The sequence below is a fragment of the Cetorhinus maximus genome, chromosome 18 (assembly GCF_964194155.1).
Source record: "Cetorhinus maximus chromosome 18, sCetMax3.hap1.1, whole genome shotgun sequence".
Lineage (NCBI taxonomy): Eukaryota > Metazoa > Chordata > Chondrichthyes > Lamniformes > Cetorhinidae > Cetorhinus > Cetorhinus maximus.
Window position 1 is genome coordinate 28,815,280 of NC_135896.1, and position 15,439 is coordinate 28,830,718.

Consider the following 15,439-nt stretch of genomic DNA (forward strand, 5'->3'; position numbering starts at 1 on the left):
CTACATCAGATGGGCTGCAGTGGTTCAAGAAGGCGGCTCACCACCACCTTCTCGAGGGCAGTTAGGGTTAAGCAACAAATGTTAACCATGCCAGCGATGCTTGCATCCCATGATTTTTTTTTTTAATGGTACGTGGAGATTAATTCACTCATCTTGACCATTCCTGTCATTGTGCTGCCCCGTGTCCTCTGGTCTACACTGTTTGCTTTGACAGCAGTGATTATCTGCTCCCATTGCCTCAAGAATACTCAAGAAGCTCAACACCATCCAGGGCAAAGCAGCCTTCTTGACTGACACCCCACCCTCCAACTTGAACATTCACTTCCTCCAGCGCAGTGATAGCAGTACCATATGCAAGATGCACTGCAGCAACTCACCAAGGCTCCTTCAACAGCATCTTCCAAACCTGCAACCTCGACCATCTAGAAGGACAAGGGCAGCAGGTGCATGGAAACACCACCATCTTCAACTTCCCCTCCAAGCCACATATCTCAAGATAAATGGCTATTGAAGGATCTTGGGGATGGCCATGATTTTTTTTCTCATTGGTTACAAAGCCAGAAGAATCTCCAGTTTGCACGGGCTAGAACTGATTTTTTTAACAATTATAATAAGACAAAATTAAGGGCAGCTTGTTCCACACAACTGCCATTCCTTGTGCATCACAATATACTCCCTACCCTACCCAAAAATCATTAAACATCCAGGCCAATTAAAGGGAAAATATCTAGAAAATTCCTCTGACCCTCGCTTAGGTGATTTAAGTTAATCTAGGAGACCACTCTGGCCTGACTAATGTTCAGCTGTTTAAACCAAAAAAAGATATGAAGGTACTGAAAGTAATCTTCTGCACAAATTAATCTTTTTTGAAACTTGAGAAGAGGCAGTCTGGCTCTTTCCAGTTGCTTCTAAATGATGCTACGTGAGAGAGATTATGTGGGAAATGAGCTCCTTGGCCCCCACCTTTAACAAGCAGTAACCTCTGAGGTAGATCGATGAGAATCTCCTTGGTATGTACTTGTCCTATCCAGTTACACCTATAGGGAATCTTAGTGTTGACAGCTGTGATTCTGTGTAATATTGTAGGTGACATGTTGTCTCTAGGCCACATTACTTTTTTTGAGGGATATATTGGGGCAGGTTGCATATAAATAGCAAGGTATTGCTGGTGAGTCAAATATGTGCAGTGATTTCCCTTCTAATGCCGATGACATTTTTTTTAAGTGGTCTGCAGCATCTTTTCGCTACAATGCTGCCTCACATCCATTTTTATATTATACAATTGTTGAGGCTGTACATGCTCATAATTATAACTTAATTGCTTATACATTTTTTAAATGTGGACCATTCTCCTGGACAACAATGAAAGTAGTTTGACACTATAAATTGTAATTCTGTTCTTAGTCCAGGAAAATTCTATAGTCTGCCAACAAATTTGCCCTTCATGTTATGAAGTTTAGCACAGCTGTATGTTATGAAAAAAAAAGTCTGCTTTCTCTTTAGGCATTCAATCATAGATCTGAAAATTACATTTCTTTTGTGTACATGTGTTTGTAACAGAAACCTAAGTTGATTTTTATTTTCTTTTTCAGTTTTGGAGTTTATGTGGGAACGCCTTAGCAGCCAAACGGGGCGTGTTTGGCAAAACTGGAGAGCTCCAGACGATTTTGTGCCTGGCCTGTGCACGTGATGAGGTTACTTATTCAGGAGCACTAAATGGTGACATTTATGTATGGAAAGGGATTAATCTTGTACGGACTGTCCACAGTGCACATGGGGTATGTATGTATGACTGGAATTATATTGCTTTTGAATGAAAAAATATAAAGTGTTGAAATATGTCAATTCTTTTGCCATTTATTTTTAGGTCTTCTAGAAAACTTTGCTTTCAATATGACTGAGGATTCAGACTAATGCTTTGAACAACTAAATGCCATTTACTTGTTAGATTATGGCCATTTGTTCTCCTGCGTTTACTACTTTCACCAACTAAGTAATAGAATCAGAGCGTGTTGATAATGCACAGCAGGCTCTTTGGCATCTGTGAAGGGAAAATGGAGGTTACTGAAGTTTTCAGTGTGTTATTGTATTTTGACCCATATTTAGTCATCAGTGGTGAAGTGATGGTGAAAAAATAAGTATGATTAAAAATAAATGCCAAAGACAACCAGAAATGTCTGTATTAAAGTATTTACACACTGCAGCTGGCTCACTGGGTTGATAGTCCGCAGTCTCCTGGCCACTTAGTTTTCCCTCTCCAATCATTTCTCTTAACTCCACTCTCTGGCAAATGCAGTAGAAACATGTATTCCTCCGCACCACCGCCAAAAACAGATTGTGCTCAACTAACTCATGTTTGTGGGGCCTTGCTGTGTGCATATTGGCTACTGTGCTTATCTACAAAGCTACAGTAACTACACTTCAAAAATAATTTTCTCTTTTCCTGTCTCTCGGTTTCTCTCACAAGTTCATGTGCTTTCAGTCTGGTCAGCCTCCTCGTGCTTCCTTCTGCCTCATGTTTTAAAAAAAAAACTTTTACGCATTCACTTAGCACAGATCTAGTTTTGAAAAAGTTTAAACAGCTAAATGAAAAGCACTACGCTTGTGTACTATTAGTGCCATACTTAATTATATGTTCCATGTAGTCAGCTGTGGCATCCTTCCATCTGCGTAAGATGATAAACATGCAGCAACTCAAATCCATTGAAGACGGGGTGGCTTCATATGGTGTGCTTTTGCTGATGGCTGAAGATCTGTGAGAGGCAGGCTACCACAAGTACAGCATCAGAAATGGTTCTCAGATGTTGTTGTGGGTTCCTGTTTTCTGTGTTGGCACCTGTTGGCAAAGCTGCTGTAGCCACTGATCGCCATGGTAACACATGCCAGCCCACAGGTGATATTTCTATTTTCCTCTTGTCAGCTAGTATCTCCCAGGATTGAGAATCTGTGATTAGGGCCTCCATGTCACACTTGAAGTGAAGGTTTGGTTGTCCTACTAGTTGTCAGGCTCCAGCTACCTTGCCACACAGAAAATCCTTGAGAATGTGACCATCTTCCAGCCTGTGAATGTACCTGAGCCAGGGAGGTCGCCTCTGTTTAATGAGTGCCAACGTACTTGGCAGCTTTGCCTTTGAGAGGACTGCCACATTTGTGATTTTGCCCTTTCATTAGATGCCCAGAATGCACTGCAAACAGCAAAGATGAAAGTTGCTGAGCTTCCCTTCTTGATAGCTGTGGATCGTCCATGTTTCACAGCCGTACAGCAAGGTGCTGAGAACACAAACCTCCAACCAGCATCTTGGTCCTAAGAGTCAGCTTGATGTTATTCCATGTGCGTTGGCCAAAGGTGGTAGATGCTTTCCCAATGCATGTATTAATTTCTACATCAAGAGACAGTTTATCTGTCACCATGGACCAAAGGTCACAGAATTTGCTAACCACTTCCACTGAGGTATGTTTAGCGTGATCATGGGTGCAGATGCGGACACCTTGGCCCATGACCATGGCTTCCTTGACAAATTCAGAGAGAACAGTTTAAAGACATGGAGAGACAATTCATGAAAATTGGTACATATTTCAATGCCCTGCAAATAGCAACACATTCAAGTGGAGATGGTGGTGTAGTGGTAAATGTCACTGAACTAATATTCTAGAGGCCCAGGCTAATGTCAAGGGTTCAAATCCCACCACGGCAGCTGGTGGAATTTAAATTCAGTTAATAAATCTGGAATTGAAAGCTAGTCTCAGTAATGGTAAACACCTATATGGTTCACTAGGGTCCTTTATGGAAGGAAATCAGCTGCCCTTACCTGGTCTGGTCTACATGTGACTCTAGACCCACAGCAATGTGGTTGACTCTTAACTGCCCTCTGAAATGGCCTGGCAATCCATTCAATTCAAGGGGCATTAAGGATGGGCAACAAATGCTGGCCTTGCCAGTGATACCCACATCCATGAAAGAATAAAGAAAAAAATGGTGGTTGTTCTTTGTAATTACAAATGCACAAGTGGGTAACGTTTGATCTGTTTGATGTATATTTCAAAATGTGGCTGTTTTGTAATACTGCACATAAAGACTTCATGTTACAAAAGTTAACTTAAAGTAACAACAAAGTGACGCTTTATTTAAAAACTCATTCAGTCAGGAATCTTCAGCATGAATGCCTGTGAAGAGGGATTTGCCACAGGAGGCCGAGATGGTTGTGTTCGCTTGTGGGATTTAAATTTCCAGCCCATCACTTTGATTGATCTCAGGGAAACTGATCAAGGATACAGAGGTAAGCGAATAACCTATTGCTTTTTCTATCTATAAACTTTCATTTAGCATCAAAATTCATTAATAAGGCTGAATGTGGGAATGTATGTGTGGATATCTTGGGTTTGCAGAGCAATAAGTGGCTTTGAAAAATGTTTGGTATAATGCTCTTCATTCTCTTGTATTTTAGTCTATGAATGTTAATATATTTGTCTAGGAATATGAATATATTTGACTAAAGATCCTGTTGTGATTTTTTGGGATTTACTGTTAAGTAATTCCCTAAAAACAGCCCTGATTTGGGAAAATAGAGGATGGAGAATTTCACCCTCTTTTACCTCCCTAACCCCACCAATATCCTTCAATTACACTTTAAAACTACGGCCTCCGTCTGGAGCAGGGGAAATATGAGGCATTCTGTGGTCTTTTGCTGCAGGAATGCAAAATTAAGCTCCTTTCCCTAAATCACTTTGTCAGGAGCAGTAAGCAGGCTAGCAAAGGAAGAGAAAATATGTGGTCTGATCAGTGACACTCTTGAGCTGGTGCAAAGTGGGGCCTGTAGAAGCTAGTGATTTTTATAAAATATTTTTTACTACATTTCTGTAGGTTACCACTTTCCTAATACTTTCTGCATGAAGGTGTGCCTTCGGATGCATCTGGCCTCCATGTATTGTGCATCTGTAGGAGTCAAGTGTCAGCTTGGCTAAGTGGTGGCCCTCTTGCATTTGAGTGAGAAGGTTGTGGGTTCAAGCCTCACTCCAGGGCTTCAGTGTATAATCTACTGAAATGTATCATCTTTCAGAAGAGATGTTAAACTGAGGCTCTCTATGTATGCCTGTTCTGGCGGACAAGAAAAGATCCCATGGCTCTACTTGAAGATTCTGTTGATCTACCAAATACCTATTCCTCAGCCATCACCAGAAAAGCTCATTAACTGACCATGTTTGTTGGCTGCCTTGTTTGCCTAAAACAGTGACTAATTTATTGGCTATGAAATGCCTTGGGATGTCCTGATGACATGATAGGCACTATATAATTGCACCTCCTTTCTTGCATGATTTTTGAAGAAATAATTAATCAGTTAAGCTACCAACCAAACATAAGTTGACTGAATATAGTGGGAGCAAACTGTATGTGACAAAATGTGCGTTTAAAGAATGAGCAACCAGCAGAAAAGTAGGCAATCAATTTTTAAAAATTCCTTCATGGGATGTGGGCTTCGCTGGCTGGGCCAGCATTTATGGCCCATCCCTAGTTGCCCTTGAGAAGGTGATGGTGAGCTGCCTTCTTGAACCGCTGCAGTCCATTTGGTGTAGGTACAATCTCTTTCGCTCTGCCATTTGCCTTCTTCACCTTGGTGAATGTACACAAGTAATAGCGTAAGTTAAATATGTTTTAAAAAATGCACAATTCTAAAGTAACTCACTCATTAAAAATGTTAAAAATGCTTGCCAAGAAATTACCTTGTAAAGGCCTCACTTCTCCTTGGAGCTGAGGTTTCCATTGAAGATTTTGCCAAAGCCTTAGATTTCTTAAAATTCTTAAAATTTCTCCAAGAGGTGATCTTTAGAACTTTGATAAGCACCATGGAAGTGTTAGATCCAGGATATTGCCACAAATTCCACTGTGGGAATAAGGCAAGAGCACATGGGTTGAAACTAGTAAGAAGCAAATTTAGGACTTGTCAGAAAGTTTTTGATACAGTGCGGCCTATAGATTGGAATTCTGGGCTAAGTGCTGGGGGGCAAAGATCCTGGAATCATTTGAACAATTGGATGCTGCAATGGGATTGTAGAGGCTTTGATTAGAGATGCTAAAATGGGTTGAGTTGCCGTACTCCATATTTTATATTGTACTTTTATGAAAGTAGTTAACCAATTACAATTGTGAAAATGATTTGTGCAAAATTCCCAATAGGTTTACACTATCTACAGAGTAAACCCATGTTTCCTGCCGCAAATCACCAGTAGTTCCTGATTTACCCTGACTTCTGTTGCACTGTTTTCAACTTTGGTGCTGTCTTACAGCATGTGTCCCTCCCTGACCTTTCATCTACACTTCTTAATCATATGTTATTTAAAAAAAACTGGGTAATTTTCTGAATGTTTTGTTTTGTACTTCTGCTATGCAGTTATTTTGTAACAGGAATCTTTTTCATGGAGCTGGTTTAAAGTGATGTAAGTTTGTGACATTGCATTCATGCTGTGCATTAGTTGACCTGCCGCTGAGTTGTGGCTTGTAGGGAATCAATTATTTAATTTTGGTCAGTAGGTTCAGCAATCTTGATTAGTTATTTTCATGTTGACTTGGTTGTCACTTCATTAAATGTTGTATTTACAGATTACATGCATAAATATACACACAGATGTAAACATGCACACCAAGCAGTCTAGCATGGGGCTACTTTAGACACAAATCTTTAATGTGAAAAAATCCAAGCTAACACCATAGAAACATAGAAACTAGGAGCAGGAGTAGGCCATTCGGCCCTTTGAGCCTGCTCCGCCATTCATTATGATCATGGCTGATCATCCAACTCAATTGCCTGTTCCCGCTTTCTCCCCATACCCTTTGATCCCTTTCGCCCCAAGAGCTATATCTAACTCCTTGAAAGCATACAATCTTTTGGTCTCAACTACTTTCTGTGGTAACGAATTCCACAGGCTCACCATTCTCTGAGTGAAGAAATTTCTCCTCATCTCAGTCCTAAATGGTCTACCCCGTACCCTCAGACTGTGACCCCTGGCTCTGGGCTCCCCCACCATCGGGAACATCCTTCCTGCATCTACCCTGTCTAGTCCTGTTAGAATTTTATAGGTTTCTACGAGATCCCCCCTCATTCTTCTGAACTCCGAATATAATCCTAACCGACTCAATCTCTCCTCATATGTCAGTCCCGCCATCCCAGGAATCAGTTGGGTAAACCTTCGCTGCACTCCATCTATAGGAAGAACATCTCTCCTCCAATAAAGAGACCAAAACTGCACACAATATTCCAGGTGTGGTCTCACGTACAATTGTATGCTACAGCCCACCAGGTCAGCACAAGGTAGGGGTCAGTTCCCTTCACTCCCATGGGAAGTGAAATCTGTGTTGGCAAATGAAAGTTGTTTTGATGGGTAATTTCAATCAATCCCATATAAATGAGTCAGAATTGGTAAATGCACCTCGACTCTGTGCATAACAGATGCTCATCTTTGGTTTTTTGTAAATGACCCAAACAACATAAAATAAATGGAAGTTGTAATGTTTCGGGAGCAGTAAATCTAAACCTAAAGAGCAAGGCCAAGGTTGATAATTTCTTAATATTTTTGAGATAATGGGAACCTGAGGGCAAATTCAGAGCATGGAACGGGAGACGGAGAATGACTCTGAAAGACAGAAGCAGCAGAGGTTTAAAAAGTGTGCAGCACAGGAATTTGGCAGTGTTAAAAGGTGTATATGTAAATGAAAGAAGCATAGTAAATAAAGCCGATGAGCTGAGGGCAAAGAGACATGGCAGCATCATATCATCGCTATAACGGAAACTTGGCTTAAGGAGCGGCAAAAATGGCTGCTGAACATCCCTGGATATAGAGGTTTTTAGGCCAGATAGGGAGGGGGATAAAAAGCGTGAGGGTGTAGCATTATTGGTTAAAGGATCAATTACAGCCATGAGGAGGTATGATATACTAAATGAGGCCATATGCGTGAGCTCAGAAATTTTTTTAAAAAGGCATCCACACTGCTAGGAGTGTACTATAGACCCCCAAATAGTGGAAGGGAGTTAGGAGAGCAGATATGTAGGCAAATTCCTGAGTGCAAAAGCAATAGGGCAATAGTCATTGGAGACTTCAACTATCTTAAAATCAATTGGGATACTAACAGTGTGAAGAACACAGAGAGCACAAAATCCTTGAACTGCATTCAAGCGAACTTTTTTAGCCAGCAAGTAACAAGCTCAATGAGATGGTGCAATTCTAGATTTAGTCTTAGGAAATGAAGCTGGGCAAGTGGATGGAGGAGCAATGGGGGACCATTTTGGAGATGATGACCAAATTTAGCATCATTATGGAAAAGGGCAAAGATAGAATAGGAGTAAAAGTTCTAAATTGGGGGAAGACAAATTTTACAAAGCTGAGTGGTGAGCTGGCGAGAGTGGACTGGATACAGCTATTAGAAGGAAAAACTGTCAAATCAGTGTGAGGCATTCAAAGGTGAGATTCTACGGGAGCAGTATAGACATTCCCCACAAAGAAAAAGGGTGGTACTGCCAAATATAGAGCCCCTGGTTATCCAGAAGCATACAGGCCTAGATAAAGCAGAAAAAGAAAGCTTATGACAGTCGCAAAAGACTTAATACTGTAGAAAACCTAGAGCAGTATAGAAAGTACAAGGGTGAAGTAAAAATGGAAATTAGGAGAGCAAAGAGAGGATATAAAAAAAATATTGGCAGGTAAAATCAAAGAAAATCCTAAGATGTTTCACCAGTACCATTAAGAGCAAGAGAATAACTAAGGAAAAGGTAGGCCCTATCAGAGATATACAGCATCAATCCACAAGTTACCATGAAGATGTGGGCAGGGTTCTCAATGAGTACTTTGTCTCTGCCTTCACTAAGGAGTGGGATGATGCAGACATTCAATTAAAGAGGAAGAGTGTGAAATATTAGATACAATAAGCATAGTGAGAGGGGAAGTACTGGAGGGACTAGCATTCTTGTAGGTGGATAAATAACCAGGGCCAGATGGATTATATCCTAGGCTGTTGAAGGAAGCCAGGGAGGAAATAATAGATGCTCTGAGGATCATTTTCCAATCCTTTCTAGATACAGTTGCAGTCCCAGAGGATTGGAGGTCTGCGAAAGTTGTATCATTATTTAAAAAGGGTGCGAGGGATAGGCCAGAAAATTATAGGCCAGTCAATCTGACTTCGGTGGGCAAATTATTGGAATCAATTCTGAGACACAGGATAAACTGCCACTGGGAAAGGCACAGATTTATCAGGGATAGTCAGCATGGTTTTGTTAGGGGAAGATTGTGTCTTACTAACTTAATAGAATTTTTTGAGGAAGTAACAAGGAGGATTGATGAGGGTAGTGTAATAGATGTTGTCTACATGATTTCAGTAAGGCATTTGACAAGGTCCCACATGACAGACTGGTCAGGAAAGTGAGATCTCGTGGGATACAGGGGAAGGTGGCAGGTTGGATCCAAAATTGACTCAGTGACAGGAAACTGGGTAATGGTCGATGGATGTTTTTGAGAATGGAAAACGGTTTTCAGTGGTGTTCCACAGGACTCAGTGTTGGGGCCCTTGCTGTTTGTTGTATACATTAATGATTTAGACTTAAATGTGAGAGGTATGATTGGGAAATTTGCAGATGACACAAAAATTGGCTGTTAGTTGACAATGAAGAGGATAGCTGTTGACTCCAGAATGATATTAATGGTTTGATTGAGTGGTCAGAGAAGTGGCAAATGGAATTCAATCTGGAAAAGTGTGAGGTAATGCATTTGGGGAGGGCAAACAAAGCAAGGGAATATTCAATAAACAGGAAGTTATTGAGGGGTTGAGGAAGTGAGAGACCTTGGAGTGCATTTCCACAGGTCCTTGAAGGTGGCAGGACAGGTGGATAAGGTGGTCAAGAAAACATATGGAATGCTTTCCTTTATTGGGCAAGGTATTGAATACAAAAGCAGGAATGTAATGATGGAACTGTGTAAGCTACAGCTGGAATTTTGTGTACAGTTTTGGTCACCACATTACAGGAAGGACATAACTGCTCTGAAGATTTACAGGAATGTTGCCAGGCTTGAAAATTGTAGCTATGGGAAGAGATTGGATAGGCTAGGGTTGTTTTCCTTAGAACAAAGGAGTGTAAGGGGTGACCAAATTGATGTGTACAAAATTATGAGGGGCCTAGAAAGGGTTGACAGGAAAGACTTGTTTTCCCTAGCTGAGGGGTCAATTTCCAGGGGGCATAGATTTAAGGTGATTGGTAGAAAGATTAGAGGGGACATGAGAAACCTTTTCACCCTGAGGGTGGTGGGCAGCTGGAATGCACTGCCTAAGTTGGTTGAAATGCTCAACTCATAACCTGGATCTGCATCTGAAGTGCTGTAACCTGCAAGGCTACAGAACAGGTGCTGGAAAGTGGGATTAAAATGAGTGGCTAAATAATTTTTTTCTCTTTTTGGCTGGTACAGGCATAATGGGCTGAATGGCCTCTTTCTGCACTGTAACTTTTCTATGGTTCTAATAGAACATTGTAAAATGAATGCGTTGGAGGAGGATGTTTACCAACATGTAAGGAGAAGAAAAATGGAACACCTTAAAATAATAAATCTAATTAGGCTGTAAAAATAAATACCAAAGATCAGCAAATTGAGACTAAATCAGTGTGATCCTAAGTGGATCAACAAACCATTAAAATGAAATGCAGAAAAAAAAATGACTTCTAACAAATCCTGCAAGGAGATGTTTAAGCAGAAGGGCAAAGAGAGACCTAGAAAAAGCATAGCTGCAGAGGAAAAACAGAAGAGTTTTAAAAAAAATTACTTCAGTACAATAGCAAGGAGACTGCCAAAGAGGAAAGAATATTAAAAGTACATATAGCCTTGAACTTGAAGGTGAGCACTGGATAGTAACTATCCTGAATGATTGATTACTTCCTTTGTTCATATCTTCCCTTGTGAATACTCAATGTGCCCATCTAAAATGGTAGTACCAAGACAACACTCAGGATTGATTTAAATGAATTGGAGGCCCTGAGCAAACTGAAAGGACTTTAAAATAAATAAATCCATAGGGATAGATCGCATTTGTCCAAGAGTGTTGAGAGAGATCAGAACGGAAACTTTCAAGACTCTGACCGTCATAATAGATGATCAGTAGACACTGGGGAAGTCCCAATAGATTGAAAACAGGCTGTTGTGGTGCCTCTATTCAAAAAAGGTAGCATGGCAGGCACTGGAAAAAATAGACCAATTAGTCTTCAATTCCATGTAAAATAATGGAATTAGTTATTAGAAAAAGTTTAATTCCATATAACAACCACCTAGTAAACAATCAAAATGGTTAGGCAGGGAAGCCCTGCCTGATGACTTAATTTATTTGAGGGTTGGCAGAGCAGTAGATGGTGAACTTCACAATGCCATTACAAAGGCTTCCAAGAGGTATGTGAAGAATGTTCCACATAAAAGGCTACTAAATAATTCAAAGCTGTGATGATTGGGTATATAGATAATACATTGGCTGAAAGGTTGAAAACAACTGGTTAGTGGGGCTAATGGAGTTCTCCAAAATCAGAAATTCAAACTAAATCAATGTCTTGGATTGGGAAACTCAATGCTCATTGGTTAAAACTGCAAATGGTACTAAACTTGGAGAGGCAGTGGAATGGAAGGAAGTAGAAATGTCAAACAGTCGGAGGGGACCAAACAATGGCCAGTGAAATTTAATGCAAGCTACTGAAAAGTATTGCACATGGAAAGAAAAATGACTCGCCTATTCCATGAATAATATTGAAATAAGAAAAAGATGAAGTTGAGCGAGACTGAGGAGTCTTAGCTATCGCACCATTCACATGTGTGAGCAATGCAGAGCAGTGATTAACAAAGCCAATAAATATTGAATTCTGAAGACAAATCAGTAGATTACAAGTCAGAGGAAGTGATCAAATTGTCCTGTGCTCTGGTTAGACTACAGATTGAGCACTGTATTCTGTTCTGGTTGCCAAGAAACTAAGGAGTAATTTGAGAAGAGTCATATTCCTAGAGTTAGGAATCTGAGGAAAGACTGGAAACAAGGCATCAGAGATTTGATTATACAGAGGTATATAAGATAGTTGTCACTATTGCTGTCAGTCCCTTGAAACGAGGATGACTTTATCCAGGCTTCATGATTTGTGTATCCTCCGGTGACTCAGCAGGCCAAACCTGGTGACTCAGCAGGCCAAGCCTGGAGCAACATGTCTTTGTGCAAAGAGGGCCAGAGTTGCCCTGAGGGGGGTTGGGTGGGGGGAATAGGGGGGCATTTTCAAGCCAGTGTTCTCTCTCTCCTGCTTTTGTCGCTTTTCCGCACAGAATGTGTTGTGGCTTATTGAATGAGGTGCCACCACATGGTGCAGTTAACAGCAAGTTCCTCTCACGCACCAATGTCAATTTACTCCTTTTTCAGTGAGGTCTTCAGACTGTCCTTAGAACCTTTTCTCTGTCCTCCTTGAGATCGGGTCCCATCCTTAAGTTGTGAAAAGACGATCTGCTTTGGAAGCCGATGATTTGCCATGCAGTGCAGTGATCAGACCAAGGGAGTGATGGTTGCAATGCCAGATGAATTGGCTTCAGTAACGATGCTGGAGTTTATTTGCCTGTCTTCCCACTTGACTTTGAGTTTTGTGCAGAGACACTATTGGTGGAAATTCTCCAGCACCCAGAGATGTCTTTGTTAGGTGGCCAAAGTCTCACTGGTGACCCTCCAGCATATCCGCAACTTACAATATGCTGACAACTGCACAGTTGTGGCCCGCATGGCAAACAACATTCAGACCACCTTCAACTTCTTCAACTCGGCACACAAAACTGTTGGTCTCTCACTGAACATAAGTAAGACCAAAATCTTCCTTCAGATCTACCTCAAAGAAGCACCTACATCTCCAACTATTGTTATTGATGGGGAGACTTTAGAAGTCGTTGAACACTCCCCATATCTCAGCAGCTACCTTTCTGAAAAGGTCACCATCGAAGAGGAGATCCAGCACAAAATCAGCTGTGCCAGCACAGCCTTCTAAAAATTGCACAACCAAGTCTTAGGCAACAAAGATCTCCATGAGAGGACAAAAGTTTTAGTCTGTATAAGATAGTAAATCATATGGAAAAGGTTAATCTGGAATACCACTTAGCTGATTTTTCTTTCTACCATGCTTATCCATACATAAAAATGGAAGGGAGGAGGTGGCTTTAGGAAATGGTAAGCAGGAAAATAAAAGGCAGAAAGGGAAATAGCCTGTGGAGCAGAATGGCGTCAGTAGTGTCAGAAGCGGGGGGAAGGGACTGGAAGCAGGAAGAGCTGATGGAGAGGAGATCCACAGAAAAAATGGCACGAAGATTGGGAGCAGTATGTAGAGCAAAACTGTTGAGAAGAGGGGCCAAAACAGAATGACTGGCTGTTAATGTGTTGGATGCATGGGAAAACAGGTAAAAGATGGAGGGGGAGAAATTCTTTTGCACGACATAACAATGAAGAAAGAAGGTAGTGTCCTTGGTGCCAATTGCCCTAATGCCAGCCTGCTAGAAGCAGTGCTAAATGAACAAACTTCTCCCCTGGAGTTAATAGAAGCAAAATACTGCAGATGCTGGAGATCTGAAATAAAAAGGTGCTGTGAAAACTCAACGGGTTGCGCAGCATCTGTGGTGAGAGAAACAGAGTTAACATTTCAAATCCAATATGGCTCCTCTTTGGAACTGAAGAGAGGTAGAAATGTAATTGGTTTTATGCTGTTGAAAAAGGGGGGAGGGTCAGGTGGAGCAAAAAGGGATGGTCAATGTTAGGTTAGAGGACGGGGAGGTTAAATTACAAAAATGTCATGGAGCCAAAGGCAAAGGGAGTGGGAATGGTAGTAGTAAAGGAACAAAGAATTGGCCGAGAGAAGGTGTTAATAGCAAAATAAAGGTCAGTGCTGTCTGAAATCAAAACATGAGAACAATATACAGACTGGAACTAGGGGAGAAAATACAAAATGGAGGACAGAGTTCATGGTCTGAAGTTGTTGAACTCAATGTTGAGTTCAGAAGGCTGCAAAGTGCCTAATTGGAAGATGAGATGCTGTTCCTCCAGCTTGCATTGGGCTCTCCCCTCCTGTTGTCCAGTTAGGCTGGAGGGATTTGCAAATAGCTGACATTCAGTTGTGGGAGGTGGTGGTGGAGGGGGAGGGGGCATGGATTTGAAATGGTGAGTGGTTAAAAGAAGAGATGATGTTCTTGAACTTGAGGGCCTCAGTAAGGAGGAAGGCAAAGTTATTCAGGAAGGAGGAATATAAAAGTTGGAAATTGAAAATTGAGTGAAGCTGCAAGCAAGCAATGGTCAGTGGTGATATGCTGCACAAATACAACATTTCATTACATCAATATTTTTCTTCTGATTTAAGCTTTGGGGCATTTTCTTAATGGTAAAAACAAAATATGAATACAAGACACTGTTGCCAGCAAATTAGGGTTTGGGTCTGGGTGAAGGACAAAATCCAGGAAAAGTAAGAGTGCATTGGGAAGCTGGTTCCAACCTGTTGACTTCCATATTTCACTCCAGCATGTTAGGCTGCGACTGCGTAACACCCGCTGGAGAGGAGGGATATCAACCTCAGTATGTTAATCGCTCAATTACAGCAATGGCAACATGGATTTGTGGTTTAACCTTAGCTCCACAGGTTTCTCTGGCCTCCAGGGATTCGCCAGTGAAAGTAAAGTGAGAAGAGAGTAGCAATTGAGGGGCTGCACCATGGCAGGGAAATACACCAATAAATACTGCATTCTTACTTGCTTGTAGAAAAGGCTTCCTCACATTTTTACTGAGGTTACTTTACACACTTTGGAAATGTTATCAGTGTGTCATCTACACTTTGGAGCTCTGATCTGCACCTTGCAGCTCTGAACTATCGTTTCAGCGTGGGTGTAACTCATCCTGAACGATTTTGGACCTAGAGGACCACATCAACAGGAACAGCAGGATCTGAACCAGCAAAACTCTGCTGCTCGTAGACCTACAGTTCCATAAGAGAGAGGGGATGAGCAAAGAGGTACACCTTGCAGAAGGCCATACCGGTACACAGTGTTCAGGCAGAGGATAAGCTTTCTTGACGTGTTGGAACACCAGTGTCTGAGGAGGCTCTGGGTGTCGCACCAGTCAGTGACAGACATTTGCAGCCTCCTGGAACAAAGGCCGCTGCCAACTGGACCTAGGGACCACCTTTACCAGTGGCGGTCAAAGTCACCAACCCCTCTACTACTTTGGCTCTGGATTGCTCCAGGGCTCATCCAAAGACCTCTGCAGGATATAGCAATTTGTAACACTCAAATGCATAAATGATTACATCTTTGCCAGGGCCAGTTGTTGTGGCAACTTTACCTGTAATGACGCCAGTCAGAGCGGGTGCCGAAATTTGAGGCACAAGTTGGCTTGCTACAGGTGCAGGGCATCATCAGCTGCACA

The 15,439-nt window shown here is 41.6% G+C and overlaps 1 protein-coding gene across 9 annotated transcripts in view; it reads left to right on the top strand.

Annotated features, from left to right (window-relative positions):
- Positions 1 to 15,439, top strand: part of LOC144693023 (echinoderm microtubule-associated protein-like 5) — a 182,861-nt gene that overhangs the window by 42,470 nt on the left and 124,952 nt on the right. For all 9 annotated transcript variants that reach the window (XR_013579443.1, XR_013579444.1, XM_078562291.1 and 6 more), the window contains 2 exons: positions 1,593 to 1,778; positions 4,142 to 4,277. Coding sequence is in view for 7 of the 9 variants with exons in the window: in XM_078562291.1 (XP_078418417.1) it covers positions 1,593 to 1,778; positions 4,142 to 4,277 (322 nt within the window). In the remaining 2 variants the exon portion in view is untranslated. The remainder of the gene's footprint in view (positions 1 to 1,592; positions 1,779 to 4,141; positions 4,278 to 15,439) is intronic.